The sequence below is a fragment of the Acomys russatus genome, chromosome 27 (assembly GCF_903995435.1).
Source record: "Acomys russatus chromosome 27, mAcoRus1.1, whole genome shotgun sequence".
Lineage (NCBI taxonomy): Eukaryota > Metazoa > Chordata > Mammalia > Rodentia > Muridae > Acomys > Acomys russatus.
Window position 1 is genome coordinate 12877793 of NC_067163.1, and position 15431 is coordinate 12893223.

The following is a 15431-nucleotide window of genomic DNA, read 5'->3' on the forward strand; positions in this document are numbered from 1 at the left end:
TTTTGATTTGTACCATCAATTTCATTTCCTCATTGTTTTATGTTCTCTCCTTCATTTCTTCCCAAACCCTGGCAGCATCAGCCATCTCACTTGAGGAAAGATGCCTGCTCATGTGCACATCAGAGAAGACAGAGACCAGAGTCCCCTCTCTGTGAAGTCACATGCAGTCACCTCCCCTCTTCTGGGATTGAGTCTTTTGGGGGAAAGAAGATCTTTACCTTGTGGGTTAGAGTCTGCAGGAGTTTTATGGTCTTTGTGCAGGTTGATACACATACTATGATGCTTTCCCCACACTTTCTAGTCCCAATCTGATAGGTAAAAATTGATATTTCTGTATCATACTAGTTTACATTTTCGTCATGAATTGATGGCAGATGTGCACATGCCTAAGTAGTGTATGCACTTGTATTTGGTCACATGCTCCCTTGAGGGAGTGGTTGGCACATTTGTTTTACACTGTTTAAGAAAAAGATTTACTTATTTTTATTTTATAAGTGCCTTGGGCCCAGGGGTCCCGCTCAAACTAAGGCACCAGCCAAGGACAATACAGGAGGTAAACTTTAAACCCCTACCCAGATCTAGCCAATGGTCAGAATATTCTCCACAGTTGAGTGGAGAGTGTGATACGACTTTCTCACGTACTCTGGTGCCTCACATTTGACCATGTCCCCTGGAGGGGGAGACCTGGTGGCACTCAGAGGAAGGACAGCAAGTAGCCAAGAAGAGACTTGATACCCTATGAGAATATATAGGGGGACGTAATCCCCCTCAGGAACAGTCATAGGGGAGGGGAATAATGGAAAAATGGGGGGGGGAGGAATGGGAGGATACAAGGGATGGGATAAACATTGAGATGTAACAAGAATAAATTAATAAAAAAAAAATAAGTGCCTTGATGTATATATGTGTGAGCCTGTTGCCTATCGAGACCAGAATAGGAGTCAAATCTCCCAGAACTGAAATTACAGAATGCTATGCATGCTGTAACCGAGTTAGGCCCTCTGCAAGAGCACCAACTTCTGTGTAACCACCGAGCCAGGCCTCCTGCTCCACAATGTCTCTAACTAACCTTCAGCTGCTGTTCATCAATTCTGGAAGTTTTTTCTTTGTGTCATTTGTTACAAATCTCCTTAAAGATTATCAGCGTTCTTTGTCGTTTTCTGTTTGCTGTACCAAACATTCTTTAATAATGCTTCTGAGTTCTTTTTCCCTTTCACCTTAAATTTGTAAAAACTCAAATTTGTGTGTTTTAGTGATTTAGTGGCATTAGCAAAATCCCTACCACATCCTGTGTTTGAAACCGAGCTGTCTTTCTTGTGCAGCACCCCAACTGAGGAAGCTGCACCTTCGCATGGACAGTGCTTGGGATCTTTAATGGTCCAACATAGGATAGCACATGTGAATTCCCAACAAGCAGTCAGGCAATAAGGCTGTGAATGGAGCTGGTGGGTCAGAGACATTGAAGTGATGTTGGAGACATGAAGGAACGCTTTGTAGTTCCCTGCTGTTTCTCCCTGTACCAAGTCTTGGCCAAGCATCATCACATATTGAAACATCTCCTCTAAAGGGTGGAAGCTAACCTCCCATGGACCCTGAAACCTCAGACCTTACACTTGAACCACTTGTGCACATGGGAGGCTGTTCCTCCTTTTCCCTCAGGCACTCAGACTCTGCTGACCCAGGTCATATGGCTCAGGTCCTTCAGGACTTGTTTCTTCTTATGGTTTCCTATACTGCATCCTGGACCCCAAGGTGAGTGGGCTGATCACTCGCTTGGTGTACCAGAAGAAAGTGTGAAAAACTCAACAGAACTCACACTTCCCCTTAGTCAAGCCTATATCTTTAGCAATGATCATACATGTGAGTTATGACTCGCCATAGCTGGCAACAGCTTTTTCTTCAGTTCTTTCTAGAGAGTGTATGCTATTTACTGGTGGTTTCCCATCAAATCCCAGAGGAGGAAATTTGCAGAGATAGACCCAGGGAGAAGCCGTGGAGAGACCATCTGTTAACATATGTCTTTCAACCTTCATCCACTGTCAGGTTCTAAGCAATAAAACAATCATTCCAATAAATGACAGAAGTTAGCTCTAGAATGCAGAAGTTAAGATGGAAGATGGCGTGGTGGTAAAGTGCAAGGGATTTGGCCAAGGCCCTCTTGCCAAATCTTTAGTGTTTCTGAGGAGGGCAATTAACCTCTTCAAAGTTCCTTTGCAAACCCACAAAACATTGGTCAATAAAAGCAGCTACTTTATTGGGTTGTTGTGAAAACTTCTTACTGGAATAGATAAAAAAAGATCTTAGCAACCAATAAATATAAGCTAATATAAGTATGCTTCATGTATTATATACTTTGAGACTGTTACATGGGTTATCTTAGGTTTTAAATTATCATGATTTCTATGACATCACACAAAGCTACCCTAACTCTACAATAAATGGAAATTTAGCATTCTCACTATACATAAGAAGTTGTCAAGTTCAATAGCATTTAAATATTTTATGTAACAGATAATGCCTAATAGTTTTTAAACTAACAGGGAAACATATTTTCTAATTCCAAATACCTTGACAACTTTATGACATTAATAATCTCACATTAAAGAGAGACCACAGGAAGCACAGTTTTCCAAGTTAGAGTAAAAGAGGCTATGTATAAGTACAGAAGGGTGAGGCAACAAGTCTCACTTGAGGATTAATGAGACATAGGTGAGCTTAGAGGTGATGATGTGTATTCTGAATATCAGTGGTAGAAGAAGAAAAACAGAAAAGTCTACCAGAGTGAGGTGCAGATATGTCTGACCATAAGACTGTGATGTTAGGACAGTTGATGGAAACTGAGTTGTAACTGCTTCATACTGGCCTGAGGGATTTCCTCAGATCTTGAAGACAGGCCTCCTTGTTTTAAAAATGAGTGTTTAGAACCCATTGAAGTTGGGCAGTGGTGGGGCATGCCTTTATTCCCAGTACTTGAAAGGCAGAGGCAGGCGGATCTCTGTGAAATCGAGGCTAGTCTGATCTAAGAAGCAAGTTCCTGGATAGCCAGGACTACACACAGAGAAAACAAAAAACCAAAAAGAAGAAGAAGAAGAAGAAGAAGAAGAAGAAGAAGAAGAAGAAGAAGAAGAAGAAGAAGAAGAAGAAGAAAAGAAAGAAAGACGAAAGAAGAGAACCAAAAAAGAAAAGAAAGAAAGAAACCAGTGAAGCCTATGGGAATTTTAATTATGAAGTCAATACAGGTCTTCAATTCCTGCCCTAGTTTACACACCTTTCCCTGTGTTTACTTCTATTCTACAAGGAGTCCAGAGTCACAGTGAGAAGCCATTACATGAGCCTGTCACAGAGCATGAGCTAGGAGGCATGTGTTGTCCACTGGAAGTATCTGTGATCAGTGGGATTATTTTTTGAAAGATCTTGGGAATCCATAGGCTGCTCCCTGAAATTTCTTCAGAGGTTCGTTGTAGTGATGCGTGATGTCATCTGACCCTATTAGTGGGACATGTTAACAATGCCATGTTGATGGAGAAGATGTGATTTCAACAGGGATATGTCCTCTGAGCATCACAACCCACAGCAACTCTCAATTAGTTTATAAACTCACAGTCCCTCAATGTCTGTCCAAGGCAAAATGAAACTGTTTGAGACTCTTTGGGTTTAGGTCAACCTGTGCATCTTTTCTGTGAGACAAAATCATACTTTTTATAACTAAGCCTGAGGGAGTCTGTCTTGAGAAGGTTATCATTTTCTTAAGATTTTTTTTACATTTATTTACTTATTGTCTGTGTGGTGAGAACTCATGTGGAGATCAGAGTTGAGCTAATTGCAGTCTGTTTGCTCCTCCTCCTGCTATGTGGATCCTGAAAGTTGAACTTAGGCGATCAGGGGTGGTGGTGACATCTCTCCCACTAAGCCATCTTCTTGTTCCTCGTTTCAATTCTTTCTCTGTGCACAATTCATTTTCTTGACATTTTATCTCTTAAGCGGCCTTTCTCTTTTGTTTTCACTACAATTCTCACTATGTGAATTCACTGCTATTCCTTCCTGAGGTGTTTTATCATTCTCTCTGAATGAGATTCTTTCAGAAGACTATATAAGCCTGTCATATGAGAGATGCCTTTGTGATGTATCCAGTGTAAATTAAGGCAAAAGTAAGAGAATAGAGGGTACGTAGTGGGAACAGCAGCATAATTTGAGCTTCTTCTTGTTCCTGTTTTTCTTCTTGTTCTTCTTCTCCTCCTCCTCCTCCTTCTTCACCTTCTCTTCCTCCTCTTCCTCCTCCTCCTCCTCCGTTCACTTTGTATCAGGAATCTGTTCTCTTTGCAATCACTACAAACTGGAGTCAGGGTTTTGTTTAGTCAAAAGACTCTTGACTAAACCTCACAGCATAATAGGTAAATGACATACGATTTATGAGTCTCAAAGTAAGCAGTAATTTAATTTTTCTTCATTCTTGGTGCACAGGATGAGCAGCATGTATCACCCTTTATAGGTGCAAAAGACTCAGATTCAGTCAGGTAAAATGGAAGACTACTCCCACAATGACAGGACAAGTCCTGGTTAGGCTTGGATATGCAGAAAAAGCATGAGGCACTGATCAAAGAAATCACCAACAAGTGATTTAAAACCTAGGAAAGACACTTGAGGTATCGAGTATGTTTGTCATATTGGCTTCATGTTGGTAAGAAGCATGATCAACTATCACATGTGTACTATGTATGGGTACAGGGGAACATATATGGTTTTGCATGTACTACAGGGGTACTGCAGTAACACACTCAGCATTTGGGCTTCTAAATATGTATTCAAAATTATTATTGCTTTTAAGCTATATAGTATGTATATTTATATGTATTTTTACACATGCATCCATATAATGATAGACATTGATGTCTTCCTATGTATTAGAAAAGTTCAAAAATGACTAAATTCTACCAATGGGAAGATCTCAACGTTTAAAAATAAACTCAGAGATAGCATATACCATGAACAATTTTTAAAAATTATTTATTGACGTTACATACCAGTCACAGCCCCCTCCCACCTCTCCTCCCAGTTCCTCCCTCCTCCCCTGTTTCCCCTATCTCCTACTCCTCATCCACTCCTGAGCTGTGTTCAGTCACTCTGGCACCCTCAGCACGCCAGCTCTAGCTTCACTCAGACCAAGTCTGTCCTCGTCTCCTCTTGAACTCAATTCACTGGACGCATGATAAGGCCATCTCACTTTCTCCATAAGTGCCCCAATGTAGGGGAGTCACAGAGTCTTCCTCCATGAGGGTGACAATTCCCCCCGAATCACACAAAGAACCGACTGTCCAATCCACAGGTATCTGGGTTGGGTCCAGGTTCCTCACTTTCTGAGAACAGCAGGCTCCAGCGTTAGAACACAAACCCCCTTGTTCCATGAACTTAGTAGCTTAGGACATGTCTGCCTCTTTTCTTTCCCGACCACTGAAAGGTAAATATTCAAGCAGATGGGAAGCAGGAGAAGACAGCAGGGCCCCTTCATCATTATCAGCTGGAAGGGAGGGCTGTCGCTGAACACACAGACCAACGTCATGGTGGAAGCTGTGAGGACAGAGGAACATCAAAGGGATCTCGAGGGCAACTGTCTCTCCCAGTCCCCATCAAAGAGTGGCTTCTCTAACTGTGGGGCCTGTCTCTGCACCTTCTCATGACAGCCCTATAAAAGCAGGCTCCCTCCTCACTGTCCACACATCGAGCTCCTGCTCACCACTCCTCCAGGTGACTCCAGCCATGAAGACGCTTGTCCTCCTCTCTGCCCTTGCCCTGCTGGCCTTCCAGGCCCAGGCTGATCCTCTCCCGGAAGCAAATGAAGAGACGAGCATTGAAGAACAGACAGGGGAAGAGGACCAGGACGTGTCCATCTCCTTTGGAGATCCGGAAGGGTTTGCTCTTCAAGATGCAGGTGAGTGGTGGTGCCCGGTGTGATGCTGGCTTGGAGACTCCTGAGAGAGGGCTGAAGGTATGCCATGGAAGCCTGTCCAGAGCATTCTAGTTCTGGAAGTTGTTCCTATTGATCCTCTAGGATCTTGACTATCATATTCATATTCATAGAAGTAACAGTGAGAGTCCAAAAGGTGTAATTTATTGGCTCTCGGTTAAGTTTCTTAATCTAAAAATTTATCTGTGGATTAGTTTTAAAATATAGAACATTGATTAGTATTCTTTATATCTGGTTAGTAACATTACTATAGAAAGGAAAACCTGCTTTGCTTAAAAGAATAGATCTAGGCTAGGCCATGGTGGTGCACATGTTTAATCCCAGCACTTGGGGAGGCAGAGGTAGGTGTATCTCTGTGAGTTCGAGGCCATGCGGGTCTACAAATATGAGTCGAGGATAGCCATGGCTGTTACACAGAAAAGCATTGTCTCAAAAAAGCAAAAAAAATATACATATATATGATATTTAGATATGAAATATAATTTATGTATGTATGTATGTATGTATGTATGTATTGGAACCTGTTGCCAATGTATGAATGTGTTGGGGTCAAGAAAGCATAAAAAATGTGAAGGAATATGAAATGGATGTCGAGTCCTGCGTATGAGCAATCCTTGTTAAAGATCTTATTTCCAAGTGTTCAGAGCTCATCGTGCCTGTGTCATGACCAATACAGCAAACCTACTCTGCACCCTGTGCATCTTTGTAGGATGGTATACTATCGTGTATTGCTGGTCTCCTCACTTAATGCCCAATGCTCTTTCCACGTCCCTAGCCTCAAGAAGGAAGAGGACATGCTACTGCAAAAAAGCCTGTGAAAGTTTTGAGCATGTCACTGGGGTCTGCAGATTTTTTCCAAGACGGTACATATGCTGCCATGGATCTCAGAACACAGAGACATCATAACCATGTGCTCAGAGACGTTGCAATCTATCAATACCCTTTAACTTAGCCTCAATAGTTTTTCCTTATCCAATAAATTCCTTGCAGAGAAAAAAATCTGATTTTATTTTTCTTTGATGCTTCCTATACAGCTCAGTCAGGACTCCCCTGAGCCATGTAGCTGAATCTTCAGTGAATCATAAAACAAGTATTGGTCACAGCTTAGCAGTCCAGTCCTAACAAGCAGTCCTAACAACTTACAAGGTTACTTACAAGGTGACAAGACACCGCAATGACTCTGCTCTAGCTACTTCTCTTGTCTGTCAACTCTACTGTCCTTTTGATTAGACTTACCCTCAAAAATGTGTCTCACAGTTTCATGATCCATTTTTCAGCTGAAGGACTTCAGGCTGTTTGCATTTTCTAGCTGTTCTGGACACAGAGACATGAGCATGAGTGAGCAAGGGTCTGTGGTGTAGGATGCTGAGTCCTTTGAGCATATGCCAAGGAGTGGTACAACTGTGCCATGGAGATTTACTTAGAGTCTTCTGAGAATTCTCTGCACTGACTTCCATGGTTCCTGCACCAGCTTGCCATCCCACCAACAGTCAATGAGGGCTCTCCTTTCCCCACACACTCACCCACATTTGTTGTCAGTTGTTTTCTTGATCTTAACTGGGCTTCAATGAAACCTTCGTGTAATTTTAGTTCGCATTTCTCTGTTAAGAGAAATATATTTTATACTTCTTGGCTATTTTTTAAATTAATACTTTATTTATTATATATACAGTGCTCTGCCTGCAGGCCAGAAGAGAGCACCAAATCACATTATAGATGGTTGTGAGCCACCAAGTGGTTGCTGGAAATGGATCTCTGGAGAGCAGTCAGTGCTCTTAACCTCTGAGCCATCTCTCCAGGCCCTTCTTGGCTATTTTTATTAGTTCTTTGAGGTTTCCAACAACCTGTCAACCTATTTGAAAATACTCATCACTCCCTATACTCTTCACAGATCCACCCCTCTCCTACCCACTCAAGTTTTTTTTTCTTTTAAGGAAAACCCATCTAGACCAAATTTTACTGCCAATATGTTTTTAGGGTTTTCCACTAGAATATGGTCAGTTTACCATGGGATACACAGGGAAAAAATTGTCTCCCACTCCCAGCAACTAACAACTGGTGACACCTCCATTGCAGGAAGTGCAACATGTGTCCTCCACTCCCATCTCCATGTGGGACTTGATCTGACTTGGGCTTCCACAGTGCAGCCATTCCACCTTGAATAGTCCCAATCTCGCTTTCTTTCTTTCTTTCTTTCTTTCTTTCTTTCTTTCTTTCTTTCTTTCTTCATATCTCTCTGTTCAGATCCACAGCTAATTTTTGATTAGATTACTTTCTTACCTGCCTTATTTTATTTTCTTAGCTCTTTGTATATGCTGAATAATAATCCTTATCAGGTACATATCTTGCAAACTGTCGTTATCACAGTTCCTCTTTACTATTGATTATATTCTTTGCTATAGGGAAGCATTTTATTTCATAAGGTTTTATTGTCAGTTGTTAGCCTACATCCAAAGTGGTTACATAGACATATGAGCAATATTAAATAGCCATTGTTAAAAACACATGTGCACATTTAAAATTTAAGCATACATGTGTATGTATACGGTGGTTATAATTAAAGATGAGATAGTAAGTTTGGATAGGGGTATAGGAGGAGTTTTAAGGGTGGAAGAGGAGCAGAAGTGGAGTAGATGCAGTGTGGTTCATATGCGTGGTTCTCAGAGAAGTGAAACTTAAAGTTTAAAATATCATATCCCACCTAGGTTCTATTAGAGACCTCATCAAATCCTACATGTCTAATAGACACTGTGTCCAGTGGAATGTCCCCAGAAGTCTTGGTACTAGCCTTGCCCACTGTCTTTTCCTCCAGCCTGTGTTTAGTGAAGCACTGGCTACTCATGACACAAGGCACAAGGCACTCATACACACGCAGCTCACACCCACACACACACACACACACACACAAAACCCACAAAACCCACAAAACTAGAAACCATAATGTACAAGCAAAAGACCAGTAAGGTTAAAAAAAAAAATGTCAAGCCTGGTGGTCAGGACCACGAGGCAGAGGCAGGCAAATTGTTGTGAGTTCAAGGCCAGCCTGATCTACACAGCAAGTCCAGGACAGCCAGGGCTACACAAAGAAACCCTGTCTCAACCTCCCACACAACCTCCCACACCAAAAAAAAAAAAAAAAAAAATGCCCAAACAAGTTAACAAGAGACCGAAGATACCTTTGAGTTAGTTTATGCCAACATTTACTAAGGAACAATTTTCTTTGCTCAAATGCCATAGGATGTTTGGCTTATTAGTGGTGCTATTGATGATAAGTAATATTTTAACATTTGTAGAACATTCACAAAAGTCAGGCTCCACTGGCTTCACAACACACCCAGAGGAGGAAATTCGCAGATGTACCTTAAGGAGAGGTCGAGAAACCCAAAGGAAGAAATTTGCAGCGATAGCCTAAGGAGACACTGTGAGATCAAAAGGAGAGAATTTGCACATACACCCTAAAGACAGACCCAGAAACCCTTGTGAGGACAGTAGTGGCCACCAGGGTTGGGCTCCGGCTGCACTGTCTCATCACTCCCACAGTTTCTTTCCTTGAATCTCGGACAGATATCTCCTTCTCCCTGGTATCTCATTCAACTCTTACTCAACAAATGGACAAATATCTATGTCCATCGTTATTGACAGTAATTTCTACTCATTCCCTCATAATTAGAATGCCTGGGAATGCACGTGCACGTGTGAGCGAGCTCACACACACACACACACACACACACACACACACACACACACACACATTTTCTCAGTCTTGGTTTTTGAAAATTGGGCTTATTCCCTCTGTAATGTCTGATAAGTATTTCATATTTTTAATGTACAACATTTTTCTCATTTAAGATATTTTCTTTCCCCTTCAAATGACTGTCTTGCTCAGCACCATGTGTGAGTGGCAGGGACTGGGTGTCTGTGTGGGGGGATAAAGAAACTGGTCTCTCTGCTATTCCACTCCCTGGAATATACCCAGAAGATGCCCCACCACACAACAAGGACATATGCTCAACCGTGTTCATAGCAGCCTTATTCATAATAGCCAGAACCTGAAAACAGCCTAAATGTCCCTCAGTTGAAGAATGGATAAAGAAACTGTGGTACATTTACACCATGGAATACTACTCAGCTATTAAAAATAAGGAAATCACAAAATTTGTGGACAAACGGATGGATCTAGAAATGATCATACTGAGTGAGTTAACCCAGAAGCAGAAAGACTCACATTGTATATACTCACTTATAATTGGGCACTAGCTCAAAAGACACATCCCACGAAAGTCTTCACTTACCAGGAGATTGGGATAGATGTGAGGACATCCTACTGGGACTCTAGTAAGAGAAATATAGGCGATGGGGAACTAGAAAGATCCAGAGGATCCTAGAAACCTACAAGAAGAACATCGTGATGGGTGGATCGGGGCCCAGGGAGTTCTGCTCAAACTATTGCACTAACCAAGGACAATACAAGTAGTAAACATCAAACCCCTACTCTGATCTACCCAATGAACAGGACATTCTCCACAGTTACGTGGAGAGCGGGGACTGACTCTGACATGAACTCTGGTGCCCATATTTGATGACTTCCCCTTGGTGGGGAGGCCTGGTGGCACTCAAAGAAAGAAAAAACAGGCTACCAAGATGAGACTTGATAGCCTATGACCATATAGTAGGGGAGGAGGTCCCCCTCGGTCATAGACCTAGGGGAGGGGAATAGGGTGAAAGCGGGAGAGAGGGAGGAATGGGGGGGATACAAGGGATAGGATAACAATTGAGTTGTAATCTAAATAAATTAATTAAAAATTTAAATTTTAATTAAAAATTAAAATGTTAATTAAAAAGACTATTGTAAGGCAACAGTATTCAGATAAATTTAGGGAAACTATTTCAATTATAAATTTTAGTATATCTAGAGCTTCTGATGATATGCATGAGACTATCTTAAATTGTGTATGCATGTGTGTATGCATGTGTGTATGTATGTGTGTATGCATGTGTGTATGCATGTGTGTGTGCCCTCGTGCATGAGAACACATGTGAGCACATAGAGGGCAGGGGCACTGGATCTCCTGGAGCTAGAGTTGCTATGAGTGGGTATAAGCAGGCTGACAGGGGTGCTAGGAACTGAACTCAGGTCCTCTGAAAGAGCAGTATGTTCTTGGCTGCTGAGCCATCTCTCCAGCCCTCCACATGAATTTCTCCCTGTGGCTCTGAATCTAATTTTACTTGCTGATTCTGGTTTCCCCTGTCCCTGTTAACACAATAAAGTTTCAAGTTAAAAAAAAAGTTAACAGGAGAAGGAGTGAGGAGGTAGTACTGAGTCTCTCTCCCTGGAGCTTAGAGTGCTTTGTAAATAGAAAAAGCTGTTACATACTGGGCAAAGATAGTTGAATTTGCCAAGGCTTTGTTTAGGCTGCTTATCAAAGGCCAGCAAAGGGAAGGCTGTTCCTTCCTGGTAAGGCGTGGCTCTTTCTTGTTATAATTTAGTTTTTTTTTTTTATTAATTTATTCTTGTTACATCTCAATGTTTATCCCATCCCTTGTATCCTCCCATTCCTCCCCCCCCCCCCATTTTCCCATTATTCCCCTCCCCTATGACTGTTCCTGAGGGGGATTACGTCCCCCTATATATTCTCATAGGGTATCAAGTCTCTTCTTGGCTACTTGCTGTCCTTCCTCTGAGTGCCACCAGATCTCCCCCTCCAGGGGACATGGTCAAATGTGAGGCACCAGAGTACGTGAGAAAGTCGTATCACACTCTCCACTCAACTGTGGAGAATATTCTTTTATTTTATCTCTGCAATTTTAATCTGTCCATTACAGTTTCTACCATTAGTTCATCAAATATGCCTCCCTCCCTCTCTCCATCCCCCTCCAGTGTGTGTGTGTGTGTGTGTGTTTCTTATCACTAAGAGGGATATGCTTATTCTATAGGCCAAAATGTCCTCCAACCCCTGTCATGAGGAGTGCTGTAGGAAAGGAAAGAAAAGGAGCCCCTTCAAATGTCTGGTTGAGGTACTTGCCAGTTAAGAGTCATGAGTTTTGATACAATTGACATTTACTGTGAGGATTACCTACATAGAGGCAATATTTTTGTGTGTAGATATGTGTAGGCATATACATATTCCCAAATATAACCTGTGAGAATGGTTTTACAGCATGAACCAGCATAAGACCTGAGTGCACGTGACCTTCAAGTTTGACTTTACTCCTTTCTTAGCTTTTTTGTTTTGTTTTTTCAAGACAGGATTTCCTTGTGTAGCCTTTGTTGTCCTGGACTTCCTTTGTAGACCACGAATTCACAGAGATCCACCAGCCTCTGCCTCCCAGAGTGCCGGGATTACAGGCGTGTGCCACCACATCCAACCTTTCTCAACTTTAAATCTGCAATTTTTAGAGAAGTGCATAAAAAAACAAGATGATGAACTTTGTCTACAGTAAGAATATGTTTTAACTCCCTGTAACCTAGTGTAAAAAGGACTCTTTTGAACCTTATGCCCCACAGTTTTATCTCAGCAGCAGTCTATACTTTTATCTACTATACTTCTGAAATTAGTCTATGATCTCATTTGGGAAAAAAAAAGAAGAAAAGAAGGAAGGAAAGAAAGAAAGAGAAGAAGAAAGAGACAGACAGATAGTTCCTTTGTAAATACAACTCCAGAAGCTATCAAGTTCATCTATAAAGCTATTGTAAAAACATGACACAAGACTCTTTCTTGAGAAGCCCACACTCATATCCAGGGTGTAGCTGCCATTATCCTGAGCCACCAACAACACCCATGCTTAAGTCAATGTTAAAGCCTTTTCATAATAAATTCTAACTCTGCTTCACATGCATTGGTCCTGAAATTCTTCTCTGCATTAGAGTCAAGGATCCTACTTTCTCTGAGTGTCCTTCCTTAAGGCAGAGCCGCTGAGACTACTGGCAGCAGTGCTGGCCGGACTCTATCTCCTGGCTGCCTTTGACATCACCACCAAGAAAATTATGTGACTAAATATATAGTTAATCATTAGAAAACTTTTGCTTTGCATGGTGCCTTAGATTGTGTTTTAATATTGTGAAGAGACCCCATGGCCACAGCAGCTCTTCTAAAGGAAAACACTTCCGTGGGGCTGGCTCACAGTTTCAGAGGTACAGCCCATTATTCTCACGGTGGAAAACATGGAGTCGTGCAGGCCAACATGATGCTGGAGAAGGAGCTGAGAGTTCCACACCTGGATCTGCAGGCAGCAGAAGGAGACTTCGTGCCACCCTGAATGTAGCTTGAGCATAGGAGACCTCAAAGCCCATCCCCCACAGTTCCTCCAACAAGGCCACACCCACTCCAACAAGGCCACACCCACTCACTCCAACAAGGCCACACCCACTCCAACAAGGCCACACCTCCTAATAATACCACTCCCTATGGGGCAAGCATTCAAACACATGAGTTTATGGAGGCCATTCCTATTCAAGCCACTACAGATGCTACTTATGCAAAATTTATCTTCTGACTTTCCTCACCAGTTTGGACATTAACATACACACACATGTATGCTCATTACAATTAGAGACCGTGGCATCACACTAGATATACTGTTTTTTAACCAATACTGGTTTATTTATGATGTCTTCTATTATTAGACACTTGGTTTGTACCCTTTCTAAGGATTGTAACAATTCTAAGAGTTTTCTTAAAAACTAGCATGTATCTCCTAGGTCATTTTTAAATTCAACCAAGTTGACAAAAGATGACCTATCTCGGTAGCCAATCCTGTTTCAGGAGGGAATACATCTTTAAACATTCTTAGAGCATGTGCTACTGGCCTGGAAATGACTCAGTGATATCCTCAGCTCATTAGCGCCAATGTGAGCAGAACATGATCAGGCGCTATTGTAACCTGCAGCCATAACCACTCAAGAGTGAGGAGACTGAACACCGCACTCTACTGCCCACAGGAGCCAGGTCAGATCCAGGAGGACCTGGGACTGGGCTGTGTGTGCCAGATCACCTAGTTTTAGTTACTAGATCCTTCCAGAAGATCCAATTAGACCAAAAGAACATGTTTAATCTCCCCCTCCCTCCCTCCCTTCCTCCGGCCCACCTTTTCCCTCCCTCCCTCCCTCCCTCCCTCCCTCCCTCCTCTCTCTCTCTCTCTCTCTCTCTCTCTCTCTCTCTCTCTCTCTCTCTCTTCCTTCCTATCTACCCACCTTCCTTCCTTCCTTCCCATAACTCTTAACCAAAGCAGAGATAGAATCAGGGCCTGCATGCTCAAAACCTTTACATGTTTGTGTTTGTATTTTCTCAATATTCTTACAGTCCCTGGACCTGTTCACATGGAAGAATTTGATACACAGAGAACCAAAGTTGTATGGTGCTGCAGGGCTGCATGTGACTTGAATTTGAGCTGACAGATGTTACATCTGAGCTAAATTCCATTTGACCATGGTCTGGACCTACTTTCTTCTCTCTAGAACAGCTCTATAAAATGGCTTTGAGGGTTAAGTAAAAGTATGATGTGCACTGGTTAATGTGACTCTAGAGCTCGTGATCAGCTACTGATCACGGGGCGTAACAGAGACCTGTTTTCACATCACAACCTCTCCAAATATAGGAAGCTCTGTATCTACACAGGCTGGAGGGTGTGTATTTTATTTTCAGGAACAAAGTAAACACACCTTCTTGTATAACCACAAGAACACGTTGATGTGGATAACGATGCTGTTGAGGGATGGAAATTCTTAACTGAATGGGGAGTTCAGGGGCACATAATCAATGTCCAGATCTGTGGTGTAGGCGTATAGACTGGAGTGAGCTGAAGCAGTCTGCATCTTTCTGAAAGCTGTCTCATTATTATAGAACAGTTTCATTCTCTTTGCGCTTATGCCCAATAGCTCCATGCCAAGAAGACAGAGAGTGATAAGAGCTAGCCTTGGGACGATGGGTTAACACATACAAGGATCTCAGTGGCTCTGGATGACAGGGAAACAATTATACTTTCTGGTGAGAAAGGAGAATGACTCAGTAGATTGACAGAGATGATGCAGATGCCTGGGATTGTACAGGCCAGGGCTGCAGTGAGAAGAGAACAGCAAGATTTGTTTTGTGAGAGAGGTGAGGTAGGCAGAGCTCTAACTCTCAGGTTGTCTGTTCAGAGGCTGGCTTTCCTGGAGGGCACCGCCATGACCCTGCCACGAGACACTAAAGAAGCTCTACACAGTCTCATGACGTCCTTCTTGCATGTTTCCCCTTCTCTTTGCCCTCGCCGCCACCTCCTCCCTCTTCTCTCTGCCTACTGAAGCTTCCACCTTCTCTTCTTCCCCACTTTGCTTTCTTTAAAAATGAAGGTATATTTTACCCTTCTTATTTTCTTCTTACTTTATCTTCTCAGGGACAGTTTTCAGAACTTCAAACAGTGACAAGTCCAGGTATTCTTAGAAAAACACCCCCCCCCCAGCTCTTCCTTATTTGATAAAATTCTTGGGTTG

General features: G+C 42.3%; 1 protein-coding gene across 1 annotated transcript; it reads left to right on the top strand.

Moving 5' to 3' along the window:
- The first annotated feature begins 5484 nt into the window (after positions 1 to 5484).
- On the top strand, positions 5485 to 6868 carry LOC127209815 (alpha-defensin 9-like). Its single transcript, XM_051169457.1, has 2 exons — positions 5485 to 5926; positions 6738 to 6868. The coding sequence occupies exons 1-2, from the start codon at positions 5755 to 5757 to the stop codon at positions 6866 to 6868; spliced, it is 303 nt and encodes a 100-aa protein (XP_051025414.1). The 5' UTR covers positions 5485 to 5754.
- The last annotated feature ends 8563 nt before the right edge of the window (positions 6869 to 15431 follow it).